At 38.6% G+C, this 27,227-nt stretch overlaps 8 protein-coding genes across 13 annotated transcripts; 4 read left to right on the top strand and 4 right to left on the bottom strand.

Moving 5' to 3' along the window:
* The first annotated feature begins 542 nt into the window (after positions 1-542).
* Positions 543-5,759, top strand: LOC136348291 (alpha-tubulin N-acetyltransferase-like). 2 transcript variants are annotated; one of them, XM_066299012.1, is made up of 7 exons: positions 544-983; positions 2,423-2,572; positions 3,589-3,760; positions 3,814-4,001; positions 4,055-4,151; positions 4,205-4,254; positions 5,139-5,759. In XM_066299012.1, the coding sequence occupies exons 1-7, from the start codon at positions 880-882 to the stop codon at positions 5,458-5,460; spliced, it is 1,083 nt and encodes a 360-aa protein (XP_066155109.1). In that variant the 5' UTR covers positions 544-879; the 3' UTR covers positions 5,461-5,759. The 2 variants fall into 2 exon arrangements, with proteins under 2 accessions (XP_066155110.1, XP_066155109.1); XM_066299013.1 differs by lacking the exons at positions 4,055-4,151; positions 4,205-4,254 and having other exon boundaries at positions 543-983.
* On the bottom strand, positions 5,485-8,744 carry LOC136348289 (tektin-3-like). Of its 2 annotated transcripts, none has more exons than XM_066299010.1 (6): positions 8,516-8,744; positions 7,364-7,509; positions 7,054-7,308; positions 6,512-7,003; positions 6,084-6,461; positions 5,485-6,026 (listed from the first exon to the last, which is right to left on the bottom strand). In XM_066299010.1, the coding sequence occupies exons 1-6, from the start codon at positions 8,600-8,602 to the stop codon at positions 5,816-5,818; spliced, it is 1,569 nt and encodes a 522-aa protein (XP_066155107.1). In that variant the 5' UTR covers positions 8,603-8,744; the 3' UTR covers positions 5,485-5,815. The 2 variants fall into 2 exon arrangements, with proteins under 2 accessions (XP_066155107.1, XP_066155108.1); XM_066299011.1 differs by lacking the exon at positions 8,516-8,744 and adding an exon at positions 7,653-7,727.
* Positions 7,945-9,565, top strand: Nubp1 (NUBP iron-sulfur cluster assembly factor 1). Of its 2 annotated transcripts, none has more exons than XM_066299015.1 (6): positions 7,945-8,105; positions 8,190-8,313; positions 8,376-8,490; positions 8,753-9,017; positions 9,071-9,264; positions 9,322-9,565. In XM_066299015.1, the coding sequence occupies exons 1-6, from the start codon at positions 8,066-8,068 to the stop codon at positions 9,526-9,528; spliced, it is 945 nt and encodes a 314-aa protein (XP_066155112.1). In that variant the 5' UTR covers positions 7,945-8,065; the 3' UTR covers positions 9,529-9,565. The 2 variants fall into 2 exon arrangements, with proteins under 2 accessions (XP_066155112.1, XP_066155111.1); XM_066299014.1 differs by having other exon boundaries at positions 8,361-8,490.
* LOC136348293 (U6 snRNA phosphodiesterase 1) lies at positions 9,545-10,749 on the bottom strand. Of its 2 annotated transcripts, XM_066299017.1 has the most exons (5): positions 10,462-10,748; positions 10,281-10,411; positions 10,039-10,219; positions 9,828-9,987; positions 9,545-9,769 (listed from the first exon to the last, which is right to left on the bottom strand). In XM_066299017.1, the coding sequence occupies exons 1-5, from the start codon at positions 10,599-10,601 to the stop codon at positions 9,578-9,580; spliced, it is 804 nt and encodes a 267-aa protein (XP_066155114.1). In that variant the 5' UTR covers positions 10,602-10,748; the 3' UTR covers positions 9,545-9,577. The 2 variants fall into 2 exon arrangements, with proteins under 2 accessions (XP_066155114.1, XP_066155113.1); XM_066299016.1 differs by having other exon boundaries at positions 9,828-10,219; positions 10,462-10,749.
* A 153-nt stretch (positions 10,750-10,902) lies between these two features.
* Positions 10,903-14,328, top strand: LOC136348287 (lipase maturation factor 2-like). The gene is made up of 10 exons (XM_066299008.1): positions 10,903-11,119; positions 11,368-11,551; positions 11,606-11,707; positions 11,895-12,088; positions 12,145-12,323; positions 12,375-12,612; positions 12,669-12,874; positions 12,927-13,167; positions 13,220-13,436; positions 13,490-14,328. Exons 1-10 carry the CDS (start codon positions 11,017-11,019, stop codon positions 13,743-13,745), a joined length of 1,920 nt encoding a protein of 639 aa, XP_066155105.1. The 5' UTR covers positions 10,903-11,016; the 3' UTR covers positions 13,746-14,328.
* Positions 14,329-14,405: 77 nt separating this feature from the next.
* Positions 14,406-18,476, bottom strand: Pbp95 (proximal sequence element A Pbp95). 2 transcript variants are annotated; one of them, XM_066299006.1, is made up of 14 exons: positions 18,265-18,476; positions 18,117-18,200; positions 17,754-18,023; positions 17,531-17,702; positions 17,258-17,474; positions 16,911-17,191; positions 16,695-16,857; positions 16,532-16,635; positions 16,250-16,478; positions 16,067-16,203; positions 15,899-16,009; positions 15,564-15,849; positions 15,312-15,510; positions 14,406-15,254 (listed from the first exon to the last, which is right to left on the bottom strand). In XM_066299006.1, the coding sequence occupies exons 1-14, from the start codon at positions 18,322-18,324 to the stop codon at positions 14,511-14,513; spliced, it is 3,057 nt and encodes a 1,018-aa protein (XP_066155103.1). In that variant the 5' UTR covers positions 18,325-18,476; the 3' UTR covers positions 14,406-14,510. The 2 variants fall into 2 exon arrangements, with proteins under 2 accessions (XP_066155103.1, XP_066155102.1); XM_066299005.1 differs by having other exon boundaries at positions 15,899-16,203; positions 18,265-18,475.
* Positions 18,477-18,647: 171 nt separating this feature from the next.
* Nop60B (dyskerin pseudouridine synthase 1 Nop60B) lies at positions 18,648-21,112 on the top strand. The gene is made up of 10 exons (XM_066299009.1): positions 18,648-18,785; positions 18,869-18,999; positions 19,058-19,334; positions 19,384-19,578; positions 19,635-19,712; positions 19,764-19,960; positions 20,021-20,367; positions 20,454-20,517; positions 20,577-20,822; positions 20,877-21,112. Exons 1-10 carry the CDS (start codon positions 18,773-18,775, stop codon positions 20,940-20,942), a joined length of 1,614 nt encoding a protein of 537 aa, XP_066155106.1. The 5' UTR covers positions 18,648-18,772; the 3' UTR covers positions 20,943-21,112.
* A 117-nt stretch (positions 21,113-21,229) lies between these two features.
* Positions 21,230-24,021, bottom strand: Pms2 (mismatch repair endonuclease PMS2). The gene has a single exon (XM_066299007.1). It carries the CDS (start codon positions 23,912-23,914, stop codon positions 21,800-21,802), a length of 2,115 nt encoding a protein of 704 aa, XP_066155104.1. The 5' UTR covers positions 23,915-24,021; the 3' UTR covers positions 21,230-21,799.
* Between the last annotated feature and the right edge of the window lie 3,206 nt (positions 24,022-27,227).

Raw genomic sequence — 27,227 nt, 5'->3', positions numbered from 1 at the left:
CTACCTGTCCTAGTCCTCAAATATCTATCACATCTTTTGAGGCCAAATCAATTAAAGAAATCATCATCGACAAAAGTTCCAAATAAGGCTAATTACGAATCAACCTATTTTGCGTTAAGAACAATCGTTATCTGAAAGAAACTAATTAAAAATTGAAGAACAGCAGGTTTTCAATGCGAAAAGTATGGCAATGAGTATTAATCAAGTGCCTTATTAGACGAACGGGAATTTTAAGCGTAGAAGTCAGAGCACATAGACAAAAAGAAAAGTGCGTGGGACTTGGTTTCTTTAAGGTGTGATTAATCCACCACGTACATATCTGACCATGTGTAATTCCTCGCAGTGCGCAAAGCCAGATTGTGTGTCTCGCATGAGAAGGATCGATCTACGTTTTTAGCAGTGGCGCACCCTGATTTAAAATTTCCGCTACTTATCAAAAATTAATGTTAAGGTCTTCGAATAGCTGTATCCTCGAAATCAACGGTTATAACCATGTTTTTGGGTTTTACGGCCTCCCGGAATGGCGTTAAGCGAGAAGAAGTGCGAGGCCCCAATAGGCCGCCTATGTCGTCAAACAAACTCGACCAACTTCGACCACCGCTTCCTTTCATTGAATCAGAAAACATACGCTACGCGCCGGTTTGATACGATCCTGCTGCGGGCAAAATCATCTCGTAGCCTTTGAAGAAAATAAAAAATTAAACATCACTAGTGACATTCTTGCGTCAAACTAGATGCACCTGTCATAAACACCTCGCGCTCGTTTTATCGATTTTCCAGAGTGTCGGTGTTGTGTGAAGCTGTAAGGAGGAGCGAGGAACTCCAGCGGCCTTGTCGGACACAAATTTGGAGGAAAACAGCTTTTTGGAGCCGCCGGCTATGGAGTTCCGATTCAACTTGAACGAGATCTTCAAACACCCCATTGTGGAGGTGGGAAACACCTTGGTACCTCCTGGATTTAATGGTGATAAGAGAGCGCTTTGGTAAGTCATGGGAGGCACTGAAAGAAGGGGCGAAGTCCGTCCTTGATGTTTTATGACTAAAAACACGGATCAAATATGAGGGGAAAAGAGGAACACGTAATGTGATAACAAGGACCTCTTTTTAGGAGATGTTATTATACAGGGTGTTCTTCTTCCACACCCTCTATTTCTGACACAGAGAGATTCTAGACACGTGTTTATAGAAACTTTTAATTTTGGGCCAAGGAACATCCCACTTGATCCGAAAATTGCTTTTTCACGAAGAGCTGAAAAGTCTCAAAAACACTTGTCTTGAATACATTTAGTAAAAGTACTTGAATAACATGATCTAATTTTCTCAATAAATTTATTTATTTCGTAATTCAATAAAAAAAAGTTTTTTTAATTACAACCCTGTTCTGGTTAGAACATTTCCGCAACAAAACGAATTTCAGAATTATCATTGAGACTTGTAAATTCCGTTCGCTGCAACGTACTTGGAAAGTGGAACGGATTTCTCTTAGGAATCTCCTGTACATTTTCCATAAATTTCATTTGAATCTAGAGAACATTTGCTGCAACATTAATATCCAAATTGAAACCCCTTAGAAAGGTTTTGTTGACCCAATTTAAGGTTCGTCCTTGTTTTTCAGCTCGTCTATTTGATCAATGCGTACATGGGAGTTTACAAGCGGATATTTTCGCTGATATACTCCATTAACCTAATTTTTGAGGACGATTTGCAGATTCTACCCCCCAAAGTCGATAATTTCACATGCACGTCTGCAATAATTTCGACCACATATTACACGTTTTTGGCCAATAAAACGCCCACATTCGCGACCATGAAATGCCTGGTCCAATATCTACACTAGTTTGGAGGGCATGCAAATATTCCCATTTGCATTGATTCCTTCGTATATTTAAACAACCACTGGAGGTTTTTATGAGCACCACAAACCTCTCATTTTACGACCAACTTTCACTAAACTTAAGGGTCGTTGCATGTGCTGGAATTAATTTCAGCCCTCTCACGCGAAGAAGTAACTTTTTTGAGATTCATATTTTCACACGACACAGTGTTTTAGTTCATGAATATAAATGGGTCATTTAAGAACAAAACAAAAACATTTAGGTACCATCGAAAATATATTACATATCCCGTACCGGTAAATCGAGCGCGTGCTATGAATATTTATGTAATAACAGGAGAACGCGTTTTGCGTCTTACAAGGCCAAGGAGATGCTTAATTAACTTAATTTGCTGTAATGTATCCATACGTGCCTTGTATCATCACTATGTGACTTTAAGCCAATAATTGGGGTACACGTTACCCAGCCTTGACACTACATAATAACCGCTATTATTAAAGCAAATTGGTTTGCCCCAATCGATTCACTGCAAATCCATAATAATTAAATCTTACAAAGCACCGTTATAAAAAATATTTTTTTTGTAGGGATACTCAATCAAAGGTGACTCAAATCATCAACGCAATGGGTGAGGCCTCGGCTCATGCTCAAGGCCTGACGAAACCCATTACCACTGCAGACCGGCTCAGAAATTCTGAACACCGATTGTATCTTCTCATCGACCAAGACGCCAATAAGTAAGTGTCATTGTTTTAATGATTTTCTTCCATTAATAACCGTGAAGATTACTTGTGAAAATGAAGCTTTAGCTGCACAAATTGCTTTGATTTATTAGTCACAGAGCGGTAAACTTGAGGTTTAATTGCCGCAAATCTACTTTCTACTTAAACTTAAATACGTAGTTCCTGCAATGATGATTGCAGCAATAATATTAATAATAATAGCACGGTCTGAATAAGCCTGCAGGTTATAGAGTGAAATCTACTCTTTTCCGCCATGAATTCATTGTCGGGCGGTTTATGTTCCTTCTTGGTAAATTGTCATCAACAAAATTGAGAATTCTGACGATTCAACCATAATTTTTGAGCCCCTCTTGAGCAGTTGCCTCAGTAAACGGGACCGTTCGAGTTTTACGTTATTTGAAAACCATTGGAACGTCTTTGTGAGCTCATGGCTCTCAGTTTCTCTTGAATCAAGTTAAATGGTTTCTAAATCTACGCCTACAAAATAGCAAAAACAGTCAGCGGGTCTTCTTGCCCTCATAGACTCAATGGAAGCGATAATAGCCAGCTCCATTTCAGTGTAAACACCCACATTATGTTGCAAATCTTTTACTAACGATGCATAGAATTAAGGCCAAAGTTGATTGCCACGAACAGGAACCCGTTACAGAAAAAGCAGATGGTTTCGGTCATTTAAATCCGACATGGGTATCCAGTTTTCCAAGTACATGTAGAAAGATTTGCGTGCATACATCACTTGGAATATGCAGTAACTTCAATTAAATGCATCCGGAGCTTAACGAACTTAAAATAAGTTTTTATTGTTTCCTTAGTAATGTGCTTTTTATGTTACAATGACTTATTAAGAGCCAAATTATTGAAACATCGGCTTCCTTCATTCCCACGAAAGATAGTTACTCTCCACTAAACGTATCAGCGCTTTAACAATTTGGCCCTAAGACCTATACCTACAAAAAGACGCATAGCACCGTGTACATATTTTACTGAGTTCCTAAAATCTTAAATTTCAGTGGTAAAGGTGCGGTCACAGGTATGCTGAAAACGGGAGAAAAGAGCCTTTACGTCTTCGACCGCGAGGGCCAGCACTACCAACTATCACCCCCTTGCGTTCTGGATTTCTATGTCCATGAATCCCGGCAACGATCAGGCTTTGGTAGACAGCTTTTTGAGCACATGCTTCATGTGAGTTGTTGAGCAAGGTTCAAAGAACTTTTCAAAGATTTTTCCTCATGTAGAAGGAGAAGATTGAGCCGATGCGAATGGCGATTGATAGGCCCAGCGAAAAATTTCTCGGCTTCTTGCAGAAGCACTATGGACTCAGCACTCCTGTCAAGCAAATGAATAATTATGTGGTGTTTGACGGCTTTTTTCCAAAAGCTGCCGAACCTATTCGAATGCCGGTAGAAGGCGATAACAGTATCAGGTGAGGTACTCACAAAACTCACTCATTCGCTTTCGCTAACACGATCCTAACAGTAATATTTCGGCCAAGAAACAGTCGGTCAACGGCCTGCAGCAGGGGCGCCCCTTCGGGCGGTACGGCGCCCCCAGGCCTCCTTGCAGTATGGGACAGGTACTAATTCAATACTCCATGATTTCCTCCTAACACAATAAACAACATTTCAGATCATCCATAACGATTCCGCTGTCATAAAAACCAACCAGAAAGCTTCAGGGTAAGTTCGTTGGGGCTATTCAAACTAACACTGCATGATGCCCTATATAAAATTGCATGCGTTTAGCATTAAATCTGAACCCGTGACCCACATATAAGGGCAAAACTATGTTTTCCATTACAGGTAAGTATTGTAGCTTCGACAAGGGTATGTGTAAGCGTGACAGTCCGTTAATAGTTACCTGGAAGATAGGCTCCATATTGTAACAGGCCTAATAAATAGGATCTATTGCAATGCACAGCAAATAAGCTTCCAAGGAATTAACGTATGATTGTGTTAGTTATTGGATAAATTCCGGCCATCTTTCTGCTGAGAATATTTGAGCTCACGTTTTTTCCAAAGTTTAGGGATGAAAGTGAAATGTGAAGAGTGACCTAGATTGAATTTTATTTGCAATATTTCACTATTGTCAGTATTAAGGTTCTTAAATTTATTCCAAGTCATTTGAATTCTTTCAACGTTCCCCAAGCAGTGGTCTGAGGTCGAATTGTTAAATACTACTCTCCGCAGCAATGTGTTCTTACAAGTAGATCCCCTAATATGTAACTATACTTCAATTTCCCTCACTTTTTTAGTCAGATTCCAGTAGCTGCCAGGCTTTCAAATTTATATACATAAAAATTAATCTCTAAAAGGTCCCACTCTTAAAATCCCAATTCTTAAATTGATTTTTCTCAATTTGGTTTAATGCGGTAAGTAAAAACTTCTTTACTTGGATAGGGTTGCTTCTTTTAACATTTTTGTTATGTTTTTTTTTTATTTATTTTTCAGTTTGTTTTGTTTCTTTTTCATTTGCAGGGCCGAAATAGTTTCGCAATAAACTTCCCCCGCAACTGCCGCCAACATCCGCACTTTTACTTCCCCTTTTATAAATAATATTCCAGCCCGCAAGAACCAAAGGCAGATCGGCCAAACTCGCTCAATATTGATGCCGCCGAAGAACCATTTGCTGTTGAAGACGTAAAGCAAAAGTTGCTGGAAGAAGAAAGAGAGGACGTGCCCAGTAACGAAGAAGACGCAGATAGCCTTGATGTAATAGAAGAAGAGATTCGAAACATCGAAAGTGTACCCGACAGTGCCACGCCTAAAGGCCTCATGAGCCCCAGAACGGAGGCGGCGGGTATTGTCACTCCCGGAAGGAGCACTCCGGGGCTCACAGACCAAGGCTACTTTGACTTGAAGTTTTACCATAATAAGCTATGGTAAGGGAACGCCATTAAAACAGCCAAAACTGGTCTAGTTACAGGTTTAATTGCACAAAGGGGGTGCACTTGAGGGTGCAATTTCATCAGCGGTTTAGTTTCAGTTCAAAGAATATGTGATCTTAATCACCAAAGTCTCTGTGTATAATAGTGAATGATTTGCGCGGAACAAATAAAAGCTTATTTTGGGAGCCTTTTTGACTCTTTTTTTTTGTTAATTAATTTTTAGTTATTTTCCTGTATCATCATTGTTATCTATGGGACCTCGCCCAAATTATTTTCATTAAATTACCTTAGCAACAATTAGTTTTACTTATTGACAAGCATTACATATAACTTGAATCAAATAAGAGAGCTGATCAATATTTGATGGTGGCCGTGATGGGAAAGGAGCGACGCAACCCCATACACTTTTCTCTATCAATGAATAGGGAATTACACTTGTTATGTAAGTCTTCTTCGAGGATAGACCTGCTCTTCAGCAGCTGTTGATGTTGAACCTCTGCCTCCTGCAGCTTCTTGTGCAAGTATTCGATGCTATCCTGCAGATCACGCACTTCAATCACCAGCCTAAAAATGAAAATACAATACAAAAGCGTTTGTTATATAAGTGCTGCCAACTCTGACCGATCCTGAGCACTGTCTCTGCAAAGCTCAATATTCTTCCTGTGTGTACGTGACTCCAGCCTTGTTTGAGCTACTTTCATGGGGGCACTCTTATCCAAAATCCCTTTTTTCAGTAACTCAATGTTCTTCTCAAGATCAAAGATCTCCTGCTGAACCTTATGGAGGTGGTTCTGCAGTTTACTCTTGGCCTCCAATTCTTCAGTTGCTCGTCTAGCTAGACAATTATTAGTATTGGTCCAAGCATCCCAAATCTCCTGAGAGCAAGTGTTGATAAGGTTGTCTACATCAGACCTCATTTGAGCCGAATGTCCCCTCTCCGATTGAGATTTCTGTACAATACGGTTGCTGTGCTCTGCCCAAGTTTGAATGGTGCTCACCCTGATTAAATTTTAATTAATTCCAACATTAAATGACACCTTAAAACTTACGTAGGATCAAACTTCTCAATGCCCCCATAATAATTAATCCCCTTGGAAAAGTCATTCAAATGGTGACAAATGTTGTCAATACCCAAAGCTCCCTCTTTACTCCTGATGTCAATTTCAAGCTCATGCTGCGCAGCTCTATTATTGCGCAGTTGATCTCCTACTTTAGAAGCCAGGCACTTGAGTTTTGCTTGCGCATTACGGTAAATTTCAATTTCCCTCATGAGAGACTGCTCAGGACTGTCGTGGACGAGCTCAATTCCATTCCTCTTCTCTCTGTGATAGAGACATTCCTGTGCAATGTGCAGTGGAGCCTCGATGTCGTTTATAACCTTGTCAATGGCTCTCTTGGCGTCTTGCAGCAAACTGGTCTCAGTCAGAATTCTCTCTAATTCAGTCCTCACTTCATTGCGCCAAAAAGTTGTGTCAGTTATCCGCTCCCCAAGTCTACGTCCAGACTCCCTTTGGCCCTGCGCAGTCTTCTCATCAGTCTCCCTATAGAGATATTGAATAAGAATTCCTCCAGACCACCCCAAAATGGCGACCTCATAACCCTAATAAAATCCCCCCTAAGCCTCTCCGAGTAATTCCGGTTGGTGTCAGCAATGCTATAGTTTTTCAAGTTACTTTGAGTCCACTCTAAAGGAGTGTAACGAGTGTATAGCGCAGCTCTGGCAGCGTGTGCAGGGTTCTTCTCAAACCCAGTTACCAAATTTGGGAACTTTAAAGGCTCAGTAGTAGCCATTCCGTAGGGCGTGTAGCATGGGTCAATAATGGAATTTGTAGCATGTTGGCTAGGCCTTAATGCAAGAGATTATCACACAAAGTTTTTTTTTTAATATAACGATTCATTACAAGGGCACAGTTCCATATCCCAGGGTGGGCCTCCAAGAGTGAGGGCACGATGTTTGATAATACTGCCCTGTCCTGGCTGGCATTGGGGGGTCTGCCCCTTGTTCCATACAATGGGTAGCCGCCACAGTGCTCCATGGCTGTAGTTGCTGCAATACAGAATCTCCACTTAAAATGTGAAGACTTTTAGTGAATATGAAACTGTCTAAGTTTGAATTGTATTGAAACGGATTTTTTTAGAAAAATTAGAATATTATGATGGAGGTGCCAGATGAAGTATGTCAATTCCTACCTCATTTTCCATTTGGAGTGAATCTACGTTGCCAAATGTATCAAAGGATTCGATTAAATTATAAGTGTCATGGCAATGTTGACGGTTAGCTGGTGTAGCGCAGTGTTGTCACTCACGGTGTCCTTTTAAAATTTACTTTTTTTTTATACTATAAGGCGGACATTCGAATTAACGTACATCATCATTTCCATACATGTATTAATATCCCTCAATTTACTTTTACTAAAATAACACCTCAAAATCTGTCTAAAATTTTATAAAACAAACAAACCAAACGACCTATTTGAAAACGTCGCAATCACTCCATCGAAAGAGACAATTAACAAAACCTCACATTTTCTGAATTTATAAAGTTGCAGAAATCAAATATTTTTCCTTTAATCGTCCTGAAAGCGTTGAAAATCTCGTCGTAAATGTCTAGTGTCGTGGAAAAGCCCCAATCAGCTCCTGAACGTAAGTACTTCCCATAATAATTTAATCTCAATGAACAACCCCGTTTGAAAATTACATTGAACTGGGCCCCTTTTAATTCCATAGACTGCCCAGGAACTCAAAGTGACAAAGCAGGCAGAGCTGCAGCTTGTAGGGGATGCCCTAATCAACAAATATGTGCATCCAGTCCCAAGGGACCTGATCCTGGCATAACTTTAGTGAAAGAAAGGTATTAAAGCTGCTTCTTGTATGTCAAGCTGGCTTGCATTTGATTAGTTTTCAAATTTCAAGGTTAGAGAGTGTTAAACATAAAATCCTAATCCTTTCTGGAAAAGGTGGAGTGGGGAAAAGCACTGTAACTGCTTTGCTAAGTAGGGCTTTAGCGGCCAGAGATGCAGAGAAAAATGTGAGTATCATACCCTCAGACTTACCCTGTTATAGCGGCTTCTACGTTCTTTTTCGTGCCCAAATATCATTCTTACTGTCTCATAAAGGGTCCAAAATAATGCAACACTCATGATTCAATTCACAATCTAGTGCCAGGCTGTATCAGGGTAATTGACCTAAATATTTTGACTGTAACAGAGTATATTGATTTTTTAAGTTAATTTTAATAATACTGGGTGTTTAATAAATATATATTTCCAAAATATACCAATGGCTTCTAGATTGCAGTGCTAGACATAGACATTTGTGGCCCCTCTCAACCTCATGTCTTAGGAGTTCAAGATGAACAAGTGCACCAATCTGGCTCTGGCTGGTCCCCAGTTTACATAGATGACAATCTCTCAGTAATGTCTATAGGCTTTTTATTGTCATCAGCAGATGATGCAATAATTTGGCGTGGGCCCAAGAAAAATGGCATGATCAGGCAGTTTCTAAGTGAAGTTGATTGGGGCCATCTTGATTATTTATTAATGGATACCCCTCCAGGTATTTCCAGCAGCTTAATGTGTAAATTACCACTGTAGGTTTTGGGTCATTAGGTACCTCTGATGAGCATTTATCGGCTGTAACTTACTTGTCTCAAGCCAATTTAACTGGGGCTGTAATTGTCACCACGCCTCAAGAGGTGGCTTTGTTGGATGTGAGAAAAGAGATAGACTTTTGCAGAAAAACTAATATTAAAGTCTTGGGAGTGGTGGAGAATATGACCAAATTTGTTTGTCCCTGCTGTCAGGTACTTTACATTAAAATACTCAATTTATTGTAAAAAAATTACTGCAATTTATTGCAGAAGTCATCAGAAATTTTCAAAGCCACTACTGGAGGAGCTAAAAAAATGTGTGAGGAATTAGATGTAACTTTTCTGGGCAGTCTTCCCTTAGACCCTAAAGTGGCCAAGTGCTGTGATGATGGGAAGAATTTCTTTGAGGAGGTACCTGAATCACCTGTGGTCAGAGCTATGAGCATTGTTATTGAAAAGCTTTTGTTGCAGGTTTAAGTTTAAAAAGGATAAATAAATGGTTTACTTGTTTTTATTTTATTTTTCATTAACTTAAAACAAACTGAAAGTATTTATTTCCTGATTTACACATGATACTTTCAGCTAAAATATAAAAGTTGTCCTCTGAATATATGTCCATAAGCTCTATAAATTTGTTATTTACTTGGGCTACATAAGCTTCAAGATCTCTCTGCAAGTCCCCAATAAACCAAGCTATACTGATGTGAAATGAGGGATCCTCAAAAGTAAAAAATATATATATTGAAAACATTAATGGTTCAGTAATGAAAATTTACCTTATAGAAACAAGGCAAATTGAACTCATTGAGGCACCGATCTAAAACATTTACGAAACTTAATAAAGTGTCATAACCACTCTTTATTTGTACTCCTATGAATGTTCTAGTGCGCTCCTCATTACAATAAACTTTAATGCCTTTTAATAAGATGATAAATCTGCAACAAACATTTTTAAATGCAGAATTTGCCCTGGCTGTTATCAAATACTTTCTAAAAACACCTAAATGCTCCTTCAAGCTTTGCATGAAAGGAGTAATCCAGTGGTACTTTAAAACCACAGTTTTAGTGAGACTTATATGAAAATCTTCTGAGATTTTCACTTCCAAGTGAGAAGGCATGGTTTCCTTAATATAAGAACACAACTCTAAGAGACCAGGTTTGGCTTCAACTAAGCATAATTTAAAAAGGTTAGAAATCCATATTATTTATGGTGAGTCATATGGACTCACATGGAATATACACGAACGTGGCCCAATTACCCCGCTCATGGGCAAAGGATCTCAACCTTCCCTCATGTAGAGCTGGATCATCTTTAGGCTCATCTTCATTTTTTGTAATGAAGTGTGCAGGCACAGGTAACCTGGAAATGTACCCCCTAAAGTGAGGAATTAATAAGAACGTCTACAGTACCTTTGAGGAGGGCTGGCACTATCTGGGTCTGAGTCCTCTCTGAAGGTGCGTTTGGTCGAGACTCGTGGCCCTGGGACTTCATCCTCAGAGGAGTCTCCACCATACTCAGTTAAGAGTGCCATGGAAGTTTTAGTGGTCATATTTGGATGTTGGCATGTGTATTTGAAAGACTTTTACTCTTAAAACTTAAGTTGCTGCCGTTAGTAGCAATTTTGCCGATTACAACGTCAATATCGAAACAATATCAATAAACATAACCTTACAATTAGAATTGGTAGAAGGAAAAAATAGCCAGTGACTGTAGTGAATTTCAGGTTTTGATTTTGAAGGTGGCGTTACAGAGTAGTGAATAACGTTTCCTTCATTTCATTTACATGCCGTAGAAAAGGATAACAATCAATCTCAATTGTAAAATCCCCTCTACTAATTTCCTGTCAAGGTTAAATCTTATAACAGCGAAGCGTGGTTTGTGTTACATACTCTTGATCTTTATTTTTCGTTTAAAATTGATAATTCATTTAAAAACGTGAAACTTGGTGTTTTCCTGAGAGGAAAATGAACGAAATTATCTCAGTTCGATATACTAGGAATCTGCTCCTTAGGGCCATTTGCATAGTGTACCTTTCAGCCTTTTTATCATGGTATATTCAGGCTCCAGGTAAGCGTAAACAAATCATACATGATGGTACCGTTATTTGCTGGTACCTGGTCATCAAGCCACGATTATCCGATATGATCGGCAGATGACGAATCGAGAAAAATCTATTTATAACGATTTATATAATTTGAATGCTTTAAAATAGATAATTTCATATCACAAATTCACATAGAGATTTGTGGGTATTTATTTTTAATAATGATGCTATTTATTACTGTAACAGTTCATGCTATAAAGCTTCTTTCCAGGACTATATGGCGATAATGGAATTTTACCTGCCAGGTCAGTGCTGGAGAACAGTAAACACAAAACATTATCTGCTAAAATTCATTATCAGCCCACTTTATTGTGGCTGGCCCCTTATGTGGGTTTGAGCACTAGCGATGCCATAGACATATTGGCTCTATTTGGTATGTTATTGGCCTTTACAGGGTAAAACTGCTAATCATATTGAAAACCTAGCAATTCAATTTATACTAATTGCAGGACTGTCTCACAGAAGTTCTGTATAGTCCCAGTATTTTCAGCATTGTGGTCTTTATACTTCTCTTTGTATCAGGTTGGGCAGACTTTTGTGTCAAATAATTTGTAAGTTTTTCTCAAGGAGTATATCACTGATGAATTTTTGAACCTCAAATCAAGCATGAGCACCAAAATACCTCAAAAACCTGCTTCTTGGTTCATCCTTTGTCCTTTTATTCAATTTTCCCATCTTGCCCTTTCATGAATTTTCCTTTGCTCATTTTCAGTATGTGCTAAAAGTTAAAAATTTTAGTGATGAACTCCTCCTTGAAGCAGGCTTCATTGTCATATTTCTAGCGCCCTTTCTGCCAGGGCGCAGGAAGACCAAAGTTCCTTCCACAGAGCTGATAGGAATTTGGCTTTGCCGTTTTCTCTTGTTTAGGGTTTTTTTCACCTCAGGTCTGGGAAAGTTGCTAAGTGGTTGTCCCAAGTGGTGGACCCTCTCAGGTTAGCATTTCAAAGTATTTTTAATTAAAGGAATTGAGAAAGTGGTATATTTGCAGCTCTAAATCATTATTTTGAAACTATGCCATTGCCTAATCCCTTATCATTTTATGCCCAAAACTTGCCCACCTGGATCTTAAGGTTGAGCACTGTTTATGCAAATTTATGTGAGCTAATTGTTCCATTTTTGTTCTTTTTACCTGTGAGGTCAGCTCGGATTACTGCATTCCATTTGGAGGTAATGTATCTGAACATAACGTTGAAACCATGAAGAGTTTTTGTTTCTCAGGTCTTACTTCAAACCTGCATTGTTGCCACAGGCAATTTTGGCTTCTCAAATATCCTTATTGTTACTTTACTGCTGTCCCTACTAGATGACCAGTTCTTCTATGCAAAAAAAAAGCCTATGTCCAAATGGGACGTTTTGGACAATATTGTAAATGTGGGGATCTGGGCCTTGGTGACTTTTGGTCTCATTAAGCTCTACGGGTTGAACTATAATGGGGGAATCTTAGAGGCGCAAATTTGTAAGTGTTTGCATAAGTTAATAAAATAATTATAAGTAGGTTTATTGTTTTTGTAGCCTTTACCAAGACTCAATTAAGCTTATTAGTTGAAAGCGCCCTGCCTTGGGTCGCCTTGTTTCTCCTTATCACCCTGGGAATCACCATTCTGCTGTGCCTCAAGCAAATTTTGTATAACAACAACTACTCTGGAAGTATCACAATTGGGCTCTTAGTTACAGGTGTCTACACAATGTTTGCAGTGCTTATTTTCTTTGGCGGTTCGGTGAGTCTTTCACAGGCTTATGAAACCTGTTTTTAACCCAAATAATATTTAGACAACATTATTGTCCATGCACCCAAAGACCAACTCATCAGTACACCCTTTTCAACAAGTCACTTTTAACCGTCTGCACAAAGCGCGCATTGTTAATCAATACAACCTATTCCCGAAGATCACAGGTGTGGAGGGACGTCTAGAGATTCTCCTTGAGGGTTCGGATAGTCTAGAAGGTCCCTGGAAAGAGTTCAATTTCCTCTATAAACCAGGAAATGTTAATCATTCCTTGGCTTTTGTTGGTAAGTGCCTTGGAGCATTGTTTTGGGGGGGGGGTTTAACGTTCCCTGTCAGCTCCATACTCCCCAAGATTGGATTGGCAGTTCTATTGGGCTGCGCAAAGCACGTATGATAAGCAACCTTGGCTGTTATCACTGACCCATCGGTTACTGACCTCCAGGCCTGAAGCGTTGAGTTTAATTGATCGAAGACATTCGCCCTTCAGTTCTAAATCTCCAAAGTACATCAGGGGAATTTTGTATAAATACAAATTCTCTTCTTGGGGGCATAGGTGAGTTCAAAGATTGCCGGTAAAAAAAATATATATTTGTGTCTTTTATCAAGATCGCAGCCAGGATGGTGGGTACGCGAGAGGGTGACGGAATACTTCCCTCCCTACTCTAAAGACTCTCCAGCCTTAGAGGATTACTTAAGGGCGAGAAATTTGCTTCCTTTCAGAAAACAAGAGATGGAATCTGACCTGTGGAAAAAAGCTATGGACAAAATGAGACTTGGTGGGAGTCAACTTGAAGGGTCTATCCTCTTTTGGACGTTGCTGGCAGCTGCCCTCACCATCATTATAGCATTTAGTCGCATTTAAAACATGTCTTTGACATTGCTTTAAATGCATTGATGATTTTTCCATTGTATTTCGTTTTTGAAGGTATTGCAATGGATGAACTGAAATTTTTAACTAATTTATATTTACACTTCATAATTTTTTTTCGAATTTACATGTTATAGAAGCCATAGATCCGGTTTGCGCGAGCCCGTTGATTAATTTTAAAGAGGATTATGATCTAATTACCGCTTTGAGACTAATTATTTTCTATGTTACTTTTCTATAGAATCTCCATTTTTAGGTTTACAGACTATAATAAGAGAGTGTCTCAAATTTATACATATCTCGACTTTTTAACATCAGTTTCTCATTATTTGAGTCACTCAGTCTGCGAGTTAAGAACTTAGTTTTGAGTCCGAATAATGTTATTGAAACAATGATAAGAATATTCTTGTCACTAGTATCATCTGTGTGTCGTAGTAACGTGTATTAGGCTTTGAAAATATTGTGTGTAAAGAAACAGTTTAAGTGTGTATATCTAGGAGGGAATAATAGTTTTTTAAGTAATCATTGTATGTCATCACACAGTAAAAAATATGAATTAAACATGGAATCAAAAGATTATGGTTTTATGACTTATTTTCATCAAAATCAAGTGAAATCTAATCTGAAAAAATAACTAATAGTCAACCTATAAAACAGATGCAAAAAACACATTTTTTTAATAACAAAAATATGTATTTTTCACTAAAGTATCATTTGCTGCAAGGTCACAAATAAATAAAATAAATAAATCCCTAAAACTTAAAATTCGAAATTTTCCTCCTCTTCTTCCCCTTTGAGGGAACGTTGCTTCAAGACTGCATTTAGCATGTTTAAGTCTTTGACGTCATCCTCTGTGGTCATCACCGCGCTATCACAGTCATCATTGCCCAATACTAGCTCTCCTTTTGCCATGTCAAAGTTACCTTGTTTCTTGACCTTCTTAGGTGACAAAATGGAGTTTTTAACGTTATTATCGCTGTTCGACAAGTTGATATTTGTCATGTTAATATCCATCCTCTTGGCAGATGCCTTCTTTTTTTGATGCGTCACTTTGGGCTCTTTTTTAACGAGCAAATCCACTGGTTCCTCTTCGACGATTCTCTTTTTTGGAAGCACTACTGTGGGCTTATTCATCGTAGAGCTGTTAGATATCAAGTGGGATGGTTCTTTGACTCTACTTCTCTTTCGTTGAAAGAAAGTCGTGAGTTTACTGTCACTTTTCTCTAAGTCAACTGTAGGGTTTTCACACTTTTTCATTTCGACGTCGCAAACGACACTTTTCTGTGTAGTTAGGTCAGGGGATGCTCCGATCGGTCTTTTGACCGGTTTAAAATGCTTCAGATCTTCTAAAGTCTGGTTGATTCTGCGCTTGAGCTGCTCAGCTATAGTCAGTTTTGGTTTGACATTATTGTCAACGTCATTGACTGTAGCTGCCAGCTCACTGATTGACGGTTTGCAGTCATTTGTGTCTATTCTGGGCTTCTTTTGATATGTCCGTAGTTCCTGCATAAAAACTGTTGTTTTTCAAGCTTAAAATGAGGTAATGGTTTTATTTATTACCTTTGGCCGAGTTGTCAAATGATCAAGAAGAGCTGGCGCCGGTGTTACTAATGAAAGCATAGCTGGTAATTTAAACATTGCGAAGAATCTCTTGGTGAACACACTTCGTTCTGTGAGCAACTGCTGCTGCTGATCTGCAGGAAGACTCGCCATGTGATTATTTATGCACCATAAAACCTGCCGCTCCATTTCGTCTTTCCTGCAGAAAAACACAGTTATTTCACCCCCAAACAAATCCGCTGATATACAAGCCTAAAATCGTCCGACTGCTTCTCTCTTTTAACGCAATTATTTTTGTAGATCTGATTCTTGATCAATAAACTGCGCATTCCCACCACCGTGTTGAGATTGGGGGGCACTAAACTGTGCACACCTTCCCGTTCCCCTCCAACCACATATTCGTCTTTGACCGCTGATGTATTTCTGACCAGGGCACTTAAAATAGCCACGTCAATCCCGTCCAGGCGCTGATCCTCCTGGAATTTCGTGGGAATGTGGAGCTCCGCTTGGAAGGTTGTTAATATACTTCCAATCGCATCTAAAAATCTCTTTAACCCACTAAAAATGTACTGAGTTCTGAAAAATACCTGCGGCTGTTTCTACGTAGTCAGCTAAACTATCAGCCTCCTCGAACTTTATCTTCATAGACCCACTGAAATAATCAGTGATGAGATCGTCTATAGCTATACTGGGCATCACTGAAACATCACTGTCACTGTCACACTGAATAGCTTCTTCTGGAGATCTCTTTACACCTCTAGTTAAACGCTCATTGACTGCTGACTTCCGTTGAAGAGGTTCCGCTTTTGGTTTCGGACTCACTTCTAGCATTCGCTCGATGTCAGGAAGCGTTGGAATCACTTCACAATCTTTGAATTTCTCCACCATGTACCTGATTTGAACATAAAAAAATTTCTTCATAAACATTTTTAATTTACCGTAAGTAATCGAATTCTTTTTGTCCCGCTAAGCCGGCAAATCTTCTGCGTGGAGCGTTCTCCAAATCACCACTTGGATTCGTCGCTTGGAATTTCATAAGAGTATTGTATCTCTGTCTAATTTGTGAGCTGGATCGGTTCAACTCTGGCACCAATTGATTCCAGCTCTTCAAGCCATGTTTCTCCACAAAGGACAGGATGATCTGGTCTTCTTTCAGTGTAAAAGAACCTTAGAAATGCCGTTAGAACTACCTTCACCAAAGATTATGAGTCACGCAATACCCTTTTTCACAACATTCCTGAGGTTGGAGTTGTACCGTGCTTTCAGCTGAGGCACTGACCGATTAGGGAAATGTTTCTTGATTTTTGTGAATCTACTCCCAAACCTGAATTATTCACAAAACTTTAGTGGGGAATTTTTATTATAGAGCCAAATAAAACATACCGCTCAACTAACACCATCAGCAAAACATCCTCTGCCTCAGTAAATCTATTCTTGTGAATATCATCATTTTCTATACTCAAATAATACTTATAGCGGTGGAAGACTTGAGAGCGAACTCTACCTTTAAAATGGTGTGTTATTTGAGTCCAAGGAATGTAATCGCCTTCAAGAAAATCCTAAATCAGTACTAACAAAAAAACATAAAAACAAACGAACCTTCTCTATATTTTTCAACTAAAGCACTTAATTTTCGATTTTCCTCAGGAGTGAACTTTCCCGGCAATATTGGAGGATGCAATTTCTTGAAATAGTAACTGCACACAATGAAACCTGAGCGATTGGTGCCTAAAGCTGAAGCAATCTGATCCCAGTTTTGAAAATTGTGTTCCTGGACCAACTGTTTGAGTCTCTCACTTTCCTCTGCAGTCCATGAGGATTTGTTTATGTTAGGGTGGACATAAGTGCGCCAATAAATTTCACAGTCATCTGAGACATACCTATATGGTTTCAGATTTCCATAATTTTCAAAATTCTATAAATGAAATCTAGAGAAAAAATTTCACCTTTCCTTGAACAAGTTCTTAGATATTCTTTCCCAATCAATAACACTCTCATTTCCTAATGCAGGATATGTCTCCCCCAGATGTTTTAGCTTTGTTTCAAGGGCTTCAATCTTTGCTTTATCCTCTTCAGTAATGCTTTCCTCATCCTTCGCCATAATACTATTAATTTGCTTATTAATATCAGTAGTTAACACCATTTTATAATGAAAAGCAACACCTAGTAGCAAAAACAGTTACCGAAAAAAACCTTAGCGCAAAAACTGAAAATATAACCTTTTATTAGCCGAATAACGTCCCTATGGACCCACTTATTTGAAAGGTTCATGTCATAAAACAAGACTTCTCCTTTTTTGACTTTGCACAATGTGTCAGCATTTGGAGGGCAAGGAAAGTTGTCTGCAGTTTTGAAATATGGACTACCTAACCTCCAAACTTTTGGATGATACTACAAAAAAAGCTCTTGTAGCTTCAAAAGGACAATAATAATCAAATGAACCTTCTTGTTGCAATTGGCCATAGCTCTGCAATACTCCTCCTGTTTGGTTATGTCAGACAAACACTCTATTAACAAGTCTTTTACTCTCTTATACATTTGCATAAGTTGCATGTTTTTAGACCTATTGAGAACAAGCAGCTGTTTGAGTTGCTCATTTTCACAAGACTCTATCACAGCCTTCTCACTGGGAGTGAGGTATTCTGAGGGGGCATATGTGTTTAGTTTTGTTACATCTGTTCTTGAGTATTGGGGAATATCTTGATCGTCTGCCTGATGAATGGGGGGGTAACAGTAAAGTTTAAGGGCCATATTCAGGGCCAAAAGAGATCAAACATTTGACTAAATTACTTTTAGAATATTTACCTCAAAAGGATCTTCATCATTAAGGTTGTAGTCGAAGTCTGCATAGTCAGCCTCATCGTACTCAGAGTCCTCAGCCTCCTGCTCCTGAAAGGGGACATAGAAATAAAAAAAAAACAATCACTGTACAAATCCAGGGAAGAGTTCTAACCTCAACTTTATATTTGTCGATGATTTCTTGGAGCTTCTCAGCATCCTTTTTATCTTGCATGGTCGAATTTTTAATCTATGGCATTAGAGGCTTACTTTGCTGATATTTTCACAAAGGAAATAATATTATAAACTCATTAAAAACTCTATTATTCAACATTGAACTAAAGGGAACATTATAAGTTTGATATACAAAATAAAAACAAAAATGGCGACTGTGGCTGTTCTAATGTCTAAAATTTGCCAGTTTGTTAAGCTTATCTACATAATCCCGGTTATATCGATCCTTGTTATTTGCGTATAATTCAGTGAAATGCATTCTCTCTTTAAAATACAGAGACTATTGTATATCAATCAGTAAATTTTTATTTTTACTTTTACGAACGCAAAGTACTTCCCTTCTCAGTCTTGACCTTGTTCATGCGTATAACGTTAAACAGACGCTTTCTAACCTCACTTTTCGGTAGCGTATTTACCTTACTAATCGTGTACACGTGCAACCCTAAAAAATGGAAATCACAGGTAAATTACTTTTATGTAACCCAAAGTTGCCTTTAAAACTTTTTACCGGTCCTTTCTCAATCCATTGTTCTAATTGCCCACAGATTCCGACAAGAAAAAGAAGAAAACTAAGACAGAAAAACTAGCTGATATTCAGAAAACGCAGGATTTTCAGCTGAAAAGTTCGGACAAAGTGGCCCAACTAGACACATCCCAATGGCCCCTCTTGCTCAAGGTAAGCTAAGTTTTGATCAAATTTTCATACTTACTTATAGAATTAATTTGGGTTTTAGAACTTTGATCGCATGAATGTGCGTACTAATCACTACACTCCAATAGCTGCTGGTGCCAGTCCCTTAAAGCGCGAATTATCTGAATACATTAAATCTGGGTATATAAATTTAGATAAACCAAGCAATCCTAGCTCTCATGAGGTAGTTGCATGGATCAAGCGCATTCTGAGGGTGGAGAAAACAGGTCATTCTGGCACTCTTGACCCAAAAACAACTGGGTGTCTGATTGTATGCATAGAGAGGGCCACTCGTCTGGTTAAATCTCAACAAGCTGCTGGTAATTTTTAATTAATTTTTTGAGTAAATTTTAAATGTTTATTCTACAGGAAAGGAGTATGTTGCAGTATTTAAACTTCACTCCCCTGTAGAGGGGGGTGTGAAAAAAGTCAAACAGGGCTTGGAGAAGCTTAAAGGAGCCTTATTTCAGCGCCCTCCTTTAATATCTGCTGTGAAACGTCAGTTGCGGGTTAGGACTGTTTTTGATAGCTTATTGTGTGATTATGATGAGAGTAGGAATTTAGGTCAGTTAAAATCAATTTTGGATTTGTGAACAGAATTATATGGGTTGCTATTTTAGGTGTGTTTTGGGTGAAATGCGAAGCAGGCTCTTATATTCGTACCATGTGTGTGCATTTAGGACTGGTGTTGGGAGTTGGTAAGTTAATTTAAAAGTCAGTCATCCTTAGGTGAAAATTGGGTTGTTTAGGCGGGCAAATGTTGGAGCTTAGACGTGTTCGCTCAGGAATTATGAATGAATTAGATGATCCAGCTACTTTACATGATATTTTAGATGCTCAGTGGCTTTATGATAACCATAAAGATGAGACTTATTTGAGAAGGGTTATTAAGCCTCTAGAAGGGCTCTTAATTAAGCATAAAAGAATCATCATGAAAGACAGCTCAGTGAGTAATCTTCAATAAAATGACTACCAAATTGTTTTATTTTTTGTTTTTTTTAATTAGGTAAATGCTGTCTGTTATGGGGCCAAAATTCTTCTTCCGGGTATTTTGAGGTATGATGACAACATAGAACTAAATGAAGAAATAGTCATTGTAACCACAAAAGGTGAAGCCATAGCTCTGGCTTTAGCCCAAATGACTACAGCCACAATTGCTTCATGTGATCATGGAGTGGTGGCAAAAATTAAAAGGGTTATTATGGAGAGAGATACTTATCCACGAAAATGGGGCTTAGGGCAAAGAGCCAGTCAGAAAAAGATCTTAATTGCCAAAGGACAGTTGGATAAATATGGACGGCCCAATGAGAACACACCAAAGGATTGGTTACATAGTTACGTTGATCTTGCCGCGTAAGTTTTAAATATTTATTTATTGTTGGGTTTTTAAATGTTAAAAATCAAAAATGGCTTGACGGCTTTTATGGGTTTTCTTTTAGTAAACCTGCAAATATAAAAACAGAAGCCGTCGATAGCCAAACAGTAGGCGATGAGTGTAAAAAGGTGAGCTCTTAAGACTAATTTTATCTTTTTTTTACTGTATTTTTATGACATTGATTTAGCGAAAGCTCAGCAGTTCCGTTCTGGATACTTCCCAAGATGCCATAGAAACCGAAACGGACTCTTCCTTGAAAACAAAACATAAGAAAAAAAAGCATAAACAAGAGTCTGAGGACACCAGTCAAACTGAGGGTGAGCCTGCTGAAGAAAGTCCTAAAAAACACAAGAAAAAGAAGCACAAGAGGGACTCGGAGGTGTCGGAACAGACCAGTGCGAGTCAATTAGAAGACAGTACCACTGAAGGAGAGGTGGGTTTATGGAGTTTTTAAGAGTTGTTTAATGACGTATTTTGTGTTATGTAGGTAACGAAAAAGGAGAAAAAGAAGAAGAAAAAATCAAAGGATCACGAAGTCACTAAAACTGAATAAATCGGCGATAATTGTGTTTTCTATCAAATTATGTCGACATGTTAATAACGGGTTTAATTTTGAGAGTTGCGCAGCCACAGTGTGCGTTGTGCAGCTTTACCCTGTCGGGGATCTTTAGAGTAGGTTTATTTTTATAGCAATGTTGACCTAAATATTGTGGACTTTATGCCATAATTGAAAAATAGATTTTTCCAATAAGCAGAAAAAAAACTGTTCATTTTTCTATATTGGTCAAATTTCTCCTCGAAATATGTATTTGCCAATCACAGGTAAAAATAAGATATAAGTTTTTAATGAGCCAAATGAACGTTTAACTAAAAAATGAATTCATTTTGGGCCTTATTAATTCATCTTTTTGGAGTCTGTATTATGAAACAAGATTGGTTAATCCGGAGTGGCGCCATCTGTATAAGTTACTCTTAACCTTTATAAGTATGAGTTTTCAACACGAATTATTAACTGCATCGGTAGAGGCGCCGTCGTCCTGGTTCGTGAAATTTTAAGATTATTTTCAGTAATTCATATTTACTTCAGTTATTTTATATTCGTGATAAACATAATTAATAACTTTAAAACATAAAGAGGACTAGTCTTAATAATAACTAAAATTTGAACTTTTAATAACCCAAAATAAAAAAACTGCGCAAATTGTCAAAACTACCAAAATAACTGTTCATTTAAAAATAATGATATTTCATAAAAATAATAGATTTTTAACGTAAAAATAACTCAATGACATTAAATAAATATGTAACTTTGAAATTCATACTAAATTTCAAATGAATTTGCATAGTTAAAGTAAACCCCTTAAAATTGTCATCTTAAAAATTTCATAAGAACCTTCAAGCCATCAAAAATCATTTACCATTAATCTTATCAGTGAGTAAACTCAAATTTAGTAGATGCCTCATAGTAGGTCGCCCATGAGGACAATTCCAGGGCTGGTCAATCTCTCCCATGTGGTCCACAATTCTGCGCATCTCTCGAAGTGACAAAACCTTCCCTATCATTACGCTTTTCCTACAAGCCTTCGAGGCCAGCATTGCCCTAATTCGCGAAGGTTTGCAGCTTTGACTGCAGCTTGAATCTTCCTGCAGCATAAAAATCATTTCATCTATGTCCCCTTTTCCAAAAACCATTTTTTCACTTATTGGCACTGAAGTCAGAGAAATTGAGGTCTCTAACGGATCTTTTTTGAAACTAAAACCGCTTTGATTGAAGATTTGTTCATGTTCTAGTAAGGTGCTTCTAGCTGCTGCAGTTAATTCCAGCAATTTTGGGGTGACAAGTTTTTGTGTCTCCAAGACAGTGCCCTGTTGGAGTTTTTCAAAATTATATTTTTCATCAGTGGCATGTTGATCAATAATAAAGAGATCATTGTGAAGTTTTGTTATTATGAAGCCTGAATTGAATTGCCCAATTATTTCCATTTCTTTGAACTGAGTTTTCTTAATGTGTCTGTTGAGCTCCTCTTCTGCAGCAGCATTGCTTTCTGGGGCAATATTGGATCGAAATTTCACAATATTGTTGCAATAACTTGATGATGTGTTGCTTGTGGTTGATTCAACATTAAACTGAAGGGGCACCTCTTTTCTTTGAGAGCTCTTTTGAGGGCTGTCAATAGAGACTTTAAATTCCTCATTTACTTGACCATTATCCTCCTTGTCTTTAGTGAGTTTGCAGGCAATTTCCACAAGCTCTTTAAGATTCTTATCAGCCTCAGCCTCACTGGTTGCTAAATCCTCATAGGAAGCTTGACTAAACCCATAAGAAGTATAAGATTTTGACTTCTTATTGAAGGTCTCAAAAATATTTTTGCTTGCAATTACTCCATCAGAGAAGTTACGTTTTATTCCCTTATTTGTGGTAACTTTAAAAGTTGAAGGACATTCTTTGAAAGCTTCTATTAGGGAGGCTTTGATGGTGGCCAAAAGCAACTTTTCCTGCTCAATGAAGACTTGTCTTTTGTCTGGAGTTATGTTCACGTCAACTAAGCACTTTGCAATTATATTGAGATATACAAAAGGGTATTGTTTAGTGTTAAATTCTTTATAAACTTTGTTTACAAGTTTAGCTACTTTAGAGGGCTCACAAGGACGGTTGTTGATGTAAAAAAACTGTCTGTCAGTAGAGCTCCGACCATTGCCATGAATTGCACTCGAAATCAGGCAGTTTATTTCAAAGGAAAGTTCTTTGGCAAGGGTTAAATCAAGTCCATATTCTTGACAAATTTGCTCATCAGGTTCAACAGCTACTACATCTATTAACGAGGCCAGTTGTTTAATACTGAACACACTAATAATGTTTTCTTTCACAGTTTTAAGCCCTTGAGTGCTTACAACAGTGCTTGTGACTCCTTTGGTTGTGTTAATGCAGGAGTACCTAACTCCACTAGGCAGTAAACAATAGGCATATAGTAAATTACACATCTTGGTAAATTCTTTCTTTAAGTTTTTCTCAAACTCTTTTTTCCTTACTGGTAAGGTTGAAAACAAATTTTTAAGACTTACCGTAGTACCTTGTTGCCTTGCAGTATTTTTCTGACTGATTATATTGCCTCCATAGTCATACTTTAGTAAAGTAGCTAATTCAGCTGACACATGCCTAGTGGTAATCTGCACATCGGCCAGCGCACATAGAGAACTTAGGGCTTCGCCTCTGAATCCCAACGTCCCAATATTCGCCAAATCTTCATACTCTTGTATCTTGGAGGTATAATTCTTCAATGTTAATGCTTGGAAACTGTCTGAGTGTACACCACAGCCATTGTCTGACACCTCCAAGGCTTCTGCCCCATATTCACGAAGCTGGATATCAATGATGGAGGCTCCTGCGTCTATGGCATTCTCCACTAATTCTTTCATTGCAACTGCGAGGTTCAGCACTACTTGCCCTGAACATATCCGGTGTACCGTTTCTTTATTTATAGGTCTAATATGAGATTCTTGAGTTGTTGAGGGAAATGGATCCATTGTTAATGTCTTTTGAGGTTTTACTATTGATTTTTGGGTTGCTATTGCCCTGTTTTGAAGGAGGCTATAGGAGTAAAATTGCGAATTTAGATTATTGAGGTTATGTTTTATTTGTGTTTGTTTACTTTTTACCTGTCGCGCACGAACCAATGTTAATAAAGACCGGCCTTGTTGACACTTGAAAGGAGAACAAGGACAGAGATAGTCGGGGGATGTTTCTTATTTTGTTTTCGTCGTTTTCAAATTTGTGACATCGGAGCCTCTGCCTTACTAAACATGTTTCTAATTTTCCGGGCGATAAAGCTTAATCCCTTTCGCGGAAGGGTTTTGACAAAGTGACAGGCCCTCTACTCACTCCACTAAAAAACCATCCCTGATAATCCGACGGCTTTGGATAGAAACGACACGCAAATTTGAAGTGTTTAATATAAGCACAATAGCGCTAAGCTGGATAAAGCACTCAGGATTCCTTTTGTGAAAACTATAAAGGATCCATTATGTTTGTATTACAAGGGATGATTTTTGGAGTAGTGCGGGAGCTGGTAACTTAAGCCTGATGCATTAGCATTGGTGCAACACTGAATCTCGGGCTAAAGCGAAGGGATATAATAGTGTGTCGTTACCAGCAAATAATATCAGCCGCTTTTATCTGGCGTCCCACCCCTAATTGGTTTTAAGTGAAATAGCAGCCTTATGTTTAGATATTCGGTAAATGGGGCCCCTTTAATGTGTCTTTCGATAGCTCCTGGGCTCGTTTCGGAAAACGAGCTTTTACCGCAAATCTTTCGGAGTAGACCCTTAATGGCGATCGATTCCAGTTAGCGAGCTTAAGTATTATTGTGGCCTAGTTATGGTGTCTAAAGGTATTTAAAGGAGAAAAGGGCGGATAGAACGGGAGCCCAGCCGAAAGGCGTTTGTTGTATATCTTTTGCACGTCCGGGAAACCCATAAAGTCAGACCGGGCGGAATTAAAGAAAGGAACGGCCAGGCTATACTTGTCCCACGAGCCTATAAACATGGTCTCATAAATTTGATGCCCTTTGCCAAGAGCAGCGCATCCACTCGAATATTGATGTAACTACTGTGCTACATCACCCCAAGACTTTACACCGGGTATTATAAACTATGGTTAAAATGCTGGAATTGTGAAATACAGGGGCCATCTCTTTTTCTTCAGGACAATTTGTCTTCATGTCGAGTGGGTTTTTATCTCGATAATAAACTTTACATGGGACTCCCCTCTTTTCTTTTAGTCGCATCGGGTTCGGGGAATACTAAGCAGCCCCAACTTCTCGAATAGCCATTTATGTATGCACGCTATCGTGTCAAAACATATGTACTCGAATATGCGAATTAAAGTTCAAAAGTCTTTGAATACTTTATGAGGAGGTGGTTTTTCCAACGACAGCATAAAGTTTGGTTAGCTTTGACGACTCGTTGTCTTCAGAAAATAAATAAAAAAAAGGTCATAAACGGCAACATGGCGATGTTCATTTGTCAAAATAGTATGGCTGACCTGCTGCCAGGTGAGTGCGACAGAGATGGCACCCTAATTGATGCTGTCGAATCGTCAATGCCAGGTGGTCAAGTCTTTTTGTAGCCAGAACCGGACTGGAATAGGTAATAGTGAGTGGCGATAGACACTTCACTTCACTAATACGTCAAAATTGCATGCCGGTTGTAAAAGACATATAGTAATTTTTCGAAAATTTCCCATGTCTTCTTGGTAAACAACATCTAAATTGAACTACATAACACTTGCTCAGTTTCCATACCTGAGAGCCAAGCAATGACGTTTCATAATGAAAATTTTCGGCATATGCAAAACCGCGCTTCCCCTGCGGTTCCGCAGGATTAATCCGGCCGTTAAAACCGGAGAGCCCGAACCTTGGCTAACGCAATAAATTTCCTGCTGACAAGCTACGAAGCGGGACAGAGACTAATTTACGATGATAATCAGCGAACTGGACGATGATTAACTGTATGAATAGCAGATTCGGTACGAAATTGCTTATTTGCATTCAGCGGGAATAATTCCTGGTCCGCTCGAACAAATCCCGCCGGCCGAAAAGTCCGGGACTCCGTCATTTTCCCATCATAAGTTTACCAACATTGCATGTTATTGATATATGAGTAAGAATAATTTGATTTTCGAATAGAGCGGCAAAGCAAAGGTTGATTTCTCAGAAAGCAATCTGACAATCACGCGATTTTTCGTGATTGTCTGCTAAGCTCGTGGTACATTCGAGAAAATTTCAATTAGAGAAGCACCAACTAGCACAGAACACAGAAACTCTAACCTAGGTACATTAAGCTTTGTGCTGCACGTATAACGTAAGCCGGTGAGCTTAGCTGCGCGCTGGCAGCAACCGTGATCTCCCTTTAATTACTCCCTGTAGCTAACGTTGCACGGAACCTCTTTGTTCTGGCTATCAGCAGCTACAGCTTCAATTCCAATTTTTAAGGTAAATATCTGGTACGTCTATGGAGAACGCCTTCCAGAGGGCGACCGCCGAAATTTCCAGTTATTATTAGGGGCGCCGTGTAATCTATAGTCCCTGTCGGAAGGGTTGTTTTAACCCTACGTTATGATTGCCACCGTGAATATTTAATCGAGTAATTAATGCAAGAAATTACCTATTATGCGGATGATTCGAGTTGCTCTAATAATTGTGAATTACGGGCCGCCATTTTGTTACCTTCGGGGCAACACCGTTTGGTTTGCATTGAGTTTTGGAAGTTTGGACAGCGCGGTGCTTTGATCATATTGGCATCGCTTATCTCGAAATTGCACAAAAGATTAGAGGTGTTTTTAATACTCTCAATGACCGCTATACTCGTGGGGGTCAAATCGGTCCTTAATCGATTTGCACAATGTATGAACAGCATTGCGGTTACATCTTCTCTCAAAGAAAACTACCCGCAAAAACAATTGAAATGTCATTTTTCCAGTCGTCTTTGAGAGTTTGTATTTCAGAAATATCTTGGCCACTTTCCAGGCACAAAAAAGATTCTGAAAGTTCATTTTTTGTAGATTTATTGGTACGAAATAATGAAATGAACTTTCGGGTTTTTGAAAAAAGAATTCGTTGCATATTTTAGATTCCGTGCAAGTATTTAAGATCATTTTGCTTATAGTAAGCTGTCTCGCTTGCCGAAAATCGAAATCAAAAATATACAGGGGGTTTCATTTGAAATAACAAAGATTTAATGTTATTGCATTTTTTCACTATCCTGTAAATTTAAAATTACGTTCAGTTTATACCACTGTTTCTGCCTCGGTCAGTCGCTCTCTCTCTCTCTCTCTCTCTCT

The sequence above is a fragment of the Euwallacea fornicatus genome, chromosome 32 (assembly GCF_040115645.1).
Source record: "Euwallacea fornicatus isolate EFF26 chromosome 32, ASM4011564v1, whole genome shotgun sequence".
NCBI lineage: Eukaryota > Metazoa > Arthropoda > Insecta > Coleoptera > Curculionidae > Euwallacea > Euwallacea fornicatus.
The sequence above is the reverse complement of the archived record's forward strand: the minus strand, read 5'-3'. Positions and strand labels throughout refer to the sequence as shown.

Excerpts from the sequence above, each read along its gene's own strand:
- LOC136348293 (XM_066299016.1), bottom strand. The coding sequence starts at position 10,601 with ATGACCACTAAAACTTCCATGGCACTCTTAACTGAGTATGGTGGAGAC. Across the intron at positions 10,412-10,461 it reads AGTGCCAGCCCTCCTCAAAG|GTTACCTGTGCCTGCACACT; the intron begins GTACTGTAGACG and ends GTACATTTCCAG. Across the intron at positions 9,770-9,827 it reads ATTTGCCTTGTTTCTATAAG|GATCCCTCATTTCACATCAG; the intron begins GTAAATTTTCAT and ends TTTACTTTTGAG.
- Nop60B (XM_066299009.1), top strand. Across the intron at positions 19,335-19,383 it reads TAAATCTCAACAAGCTGCTG|GAAAGGAGTATGTTGCAGTA; the intron begins GTAATTTTTAAT and ends TTTATTCTACAG. Across the intron at positions 20,823-20,876 it reads ACAGTACCACTGAAGGAGAG|GTAACGAAAAAGGAGAAAAA; the intron begins GTGGGTTTATGG and ends TGTGTTATGTAG.
- LOC136348289 (XM_066299010.1), bottom strand. The coding sequence starts at position 8,602 with ATGAGTGTTGCATTATTTTGGACCCTTTATGAGACAGTAAGAATGATA. Across the intron at positions 7,004-7,053 it reads GATTTTATTAGGGTTATGAG|GGAGACTGATGAGAAGACTG; the intron begins GTCGCCATTTTG and ends ATATCTCTATAG. Across the intron at positions 6,462-6,511 it reads ATTGAGAAGTTTGATCCTAC|GGTGAGCACCATTCAAACTT; the intron begins GTAAGTTTTAAG and ends AAATTTAATCAG.
- Nubp1 (XM_066299014.1), top strand. The coding sequence starts at position 8,066 with ATGTCTAGTGTCGTGGAAAAGCCCCAATCAGCTCCTGAAC. Across the intron at positions 8,106-8,189 it reads GCCCCAATCAGCTCCTGAAC|ACTGCCCAGGAACTCAAAGT; the intron begins GTAAGTACTTCC and ends TTAATTCCATAG. Across the intron at positions 9,265-9,321 it reads TTGTTTGTCCCTGCTGTCAG|AAGTCATCAGAAATTTTCAA; the intron begins GTACTTTACATT and ends AATTTATTGCAG.
- Pbp95 (XM_066299005.1), bottom strand. The coding sequence starts at position 18,324 with ATGCAAGATAAAAAGGATGCTGAGAAGCTCCAAGAAATCATCGACAAA. Across the intron at positions 16,479-16,531 it reads CAGGAATGTTGTGAAAAAGG|GTTCTTTTACACTGAAAGAA; the intron begins GTATTGCGTGAC and ends GGCATTTCTAAG. Across the intron at positions 15,511-15,563 it reads AAGCAGTCGGACGATTTTAG|GAAAGACGAAATGGAGCGGC; the intron begins GCTTGTATATCA and ends GTTTTTCTGCAG.
- LOC136348287 (XM_066299008.1), top strand. The coding sequence starts at position 11,017 with ATGAACGAAATTATCTCAGTTCGATATACTAGGAATCTGCTCCTTAGG. Across the intron at positions 12,089-12,144 it reads CAAGTGGTGGACCCTCTCAG|CTCTAAATCATTATTTTGAA; the intron begins GTTAGCATTTCA and ends GTATATTTGCAG. Across the intron at positions 12,613-12,668 it reads AATCTTAGAGGCGCAAATTT|CCTTTACCAAGACTCAATTA; the intron begins GTAAGTGTTTGC and ends TTGTTTTTGTAG.
- Pms2 (XM_066299007.1), bottom strand. The coding sequence starts at position 23,914 with ATGGATCCATTTCCCTCAACAACTCAAGAATCTCATATTAGACCTATA.
- LOC136348291 (XM_066299012.1), top strand. The coding sequence starts at position 880 with ATGGAGTTCCGATTCAACTTGAACGAGATCTTCAAACACCCCATTGTG. Across the intron at positions 4,002-4,054 it reads GAAGGCGATAACAGTATCAG|TAATATTTCGGCCAAGAAAC; the intron begins GTGAGGTACTCA and ends CGATCCTAACAG. Across the intron at positions 4,255-5,138 it reads ACCAACCAGAAAGCTTCAGG|CCCGCAAGAACCAAAGGCAG; the intron begins GTAAGTTCGTTG and ends ATAATATTCCAG.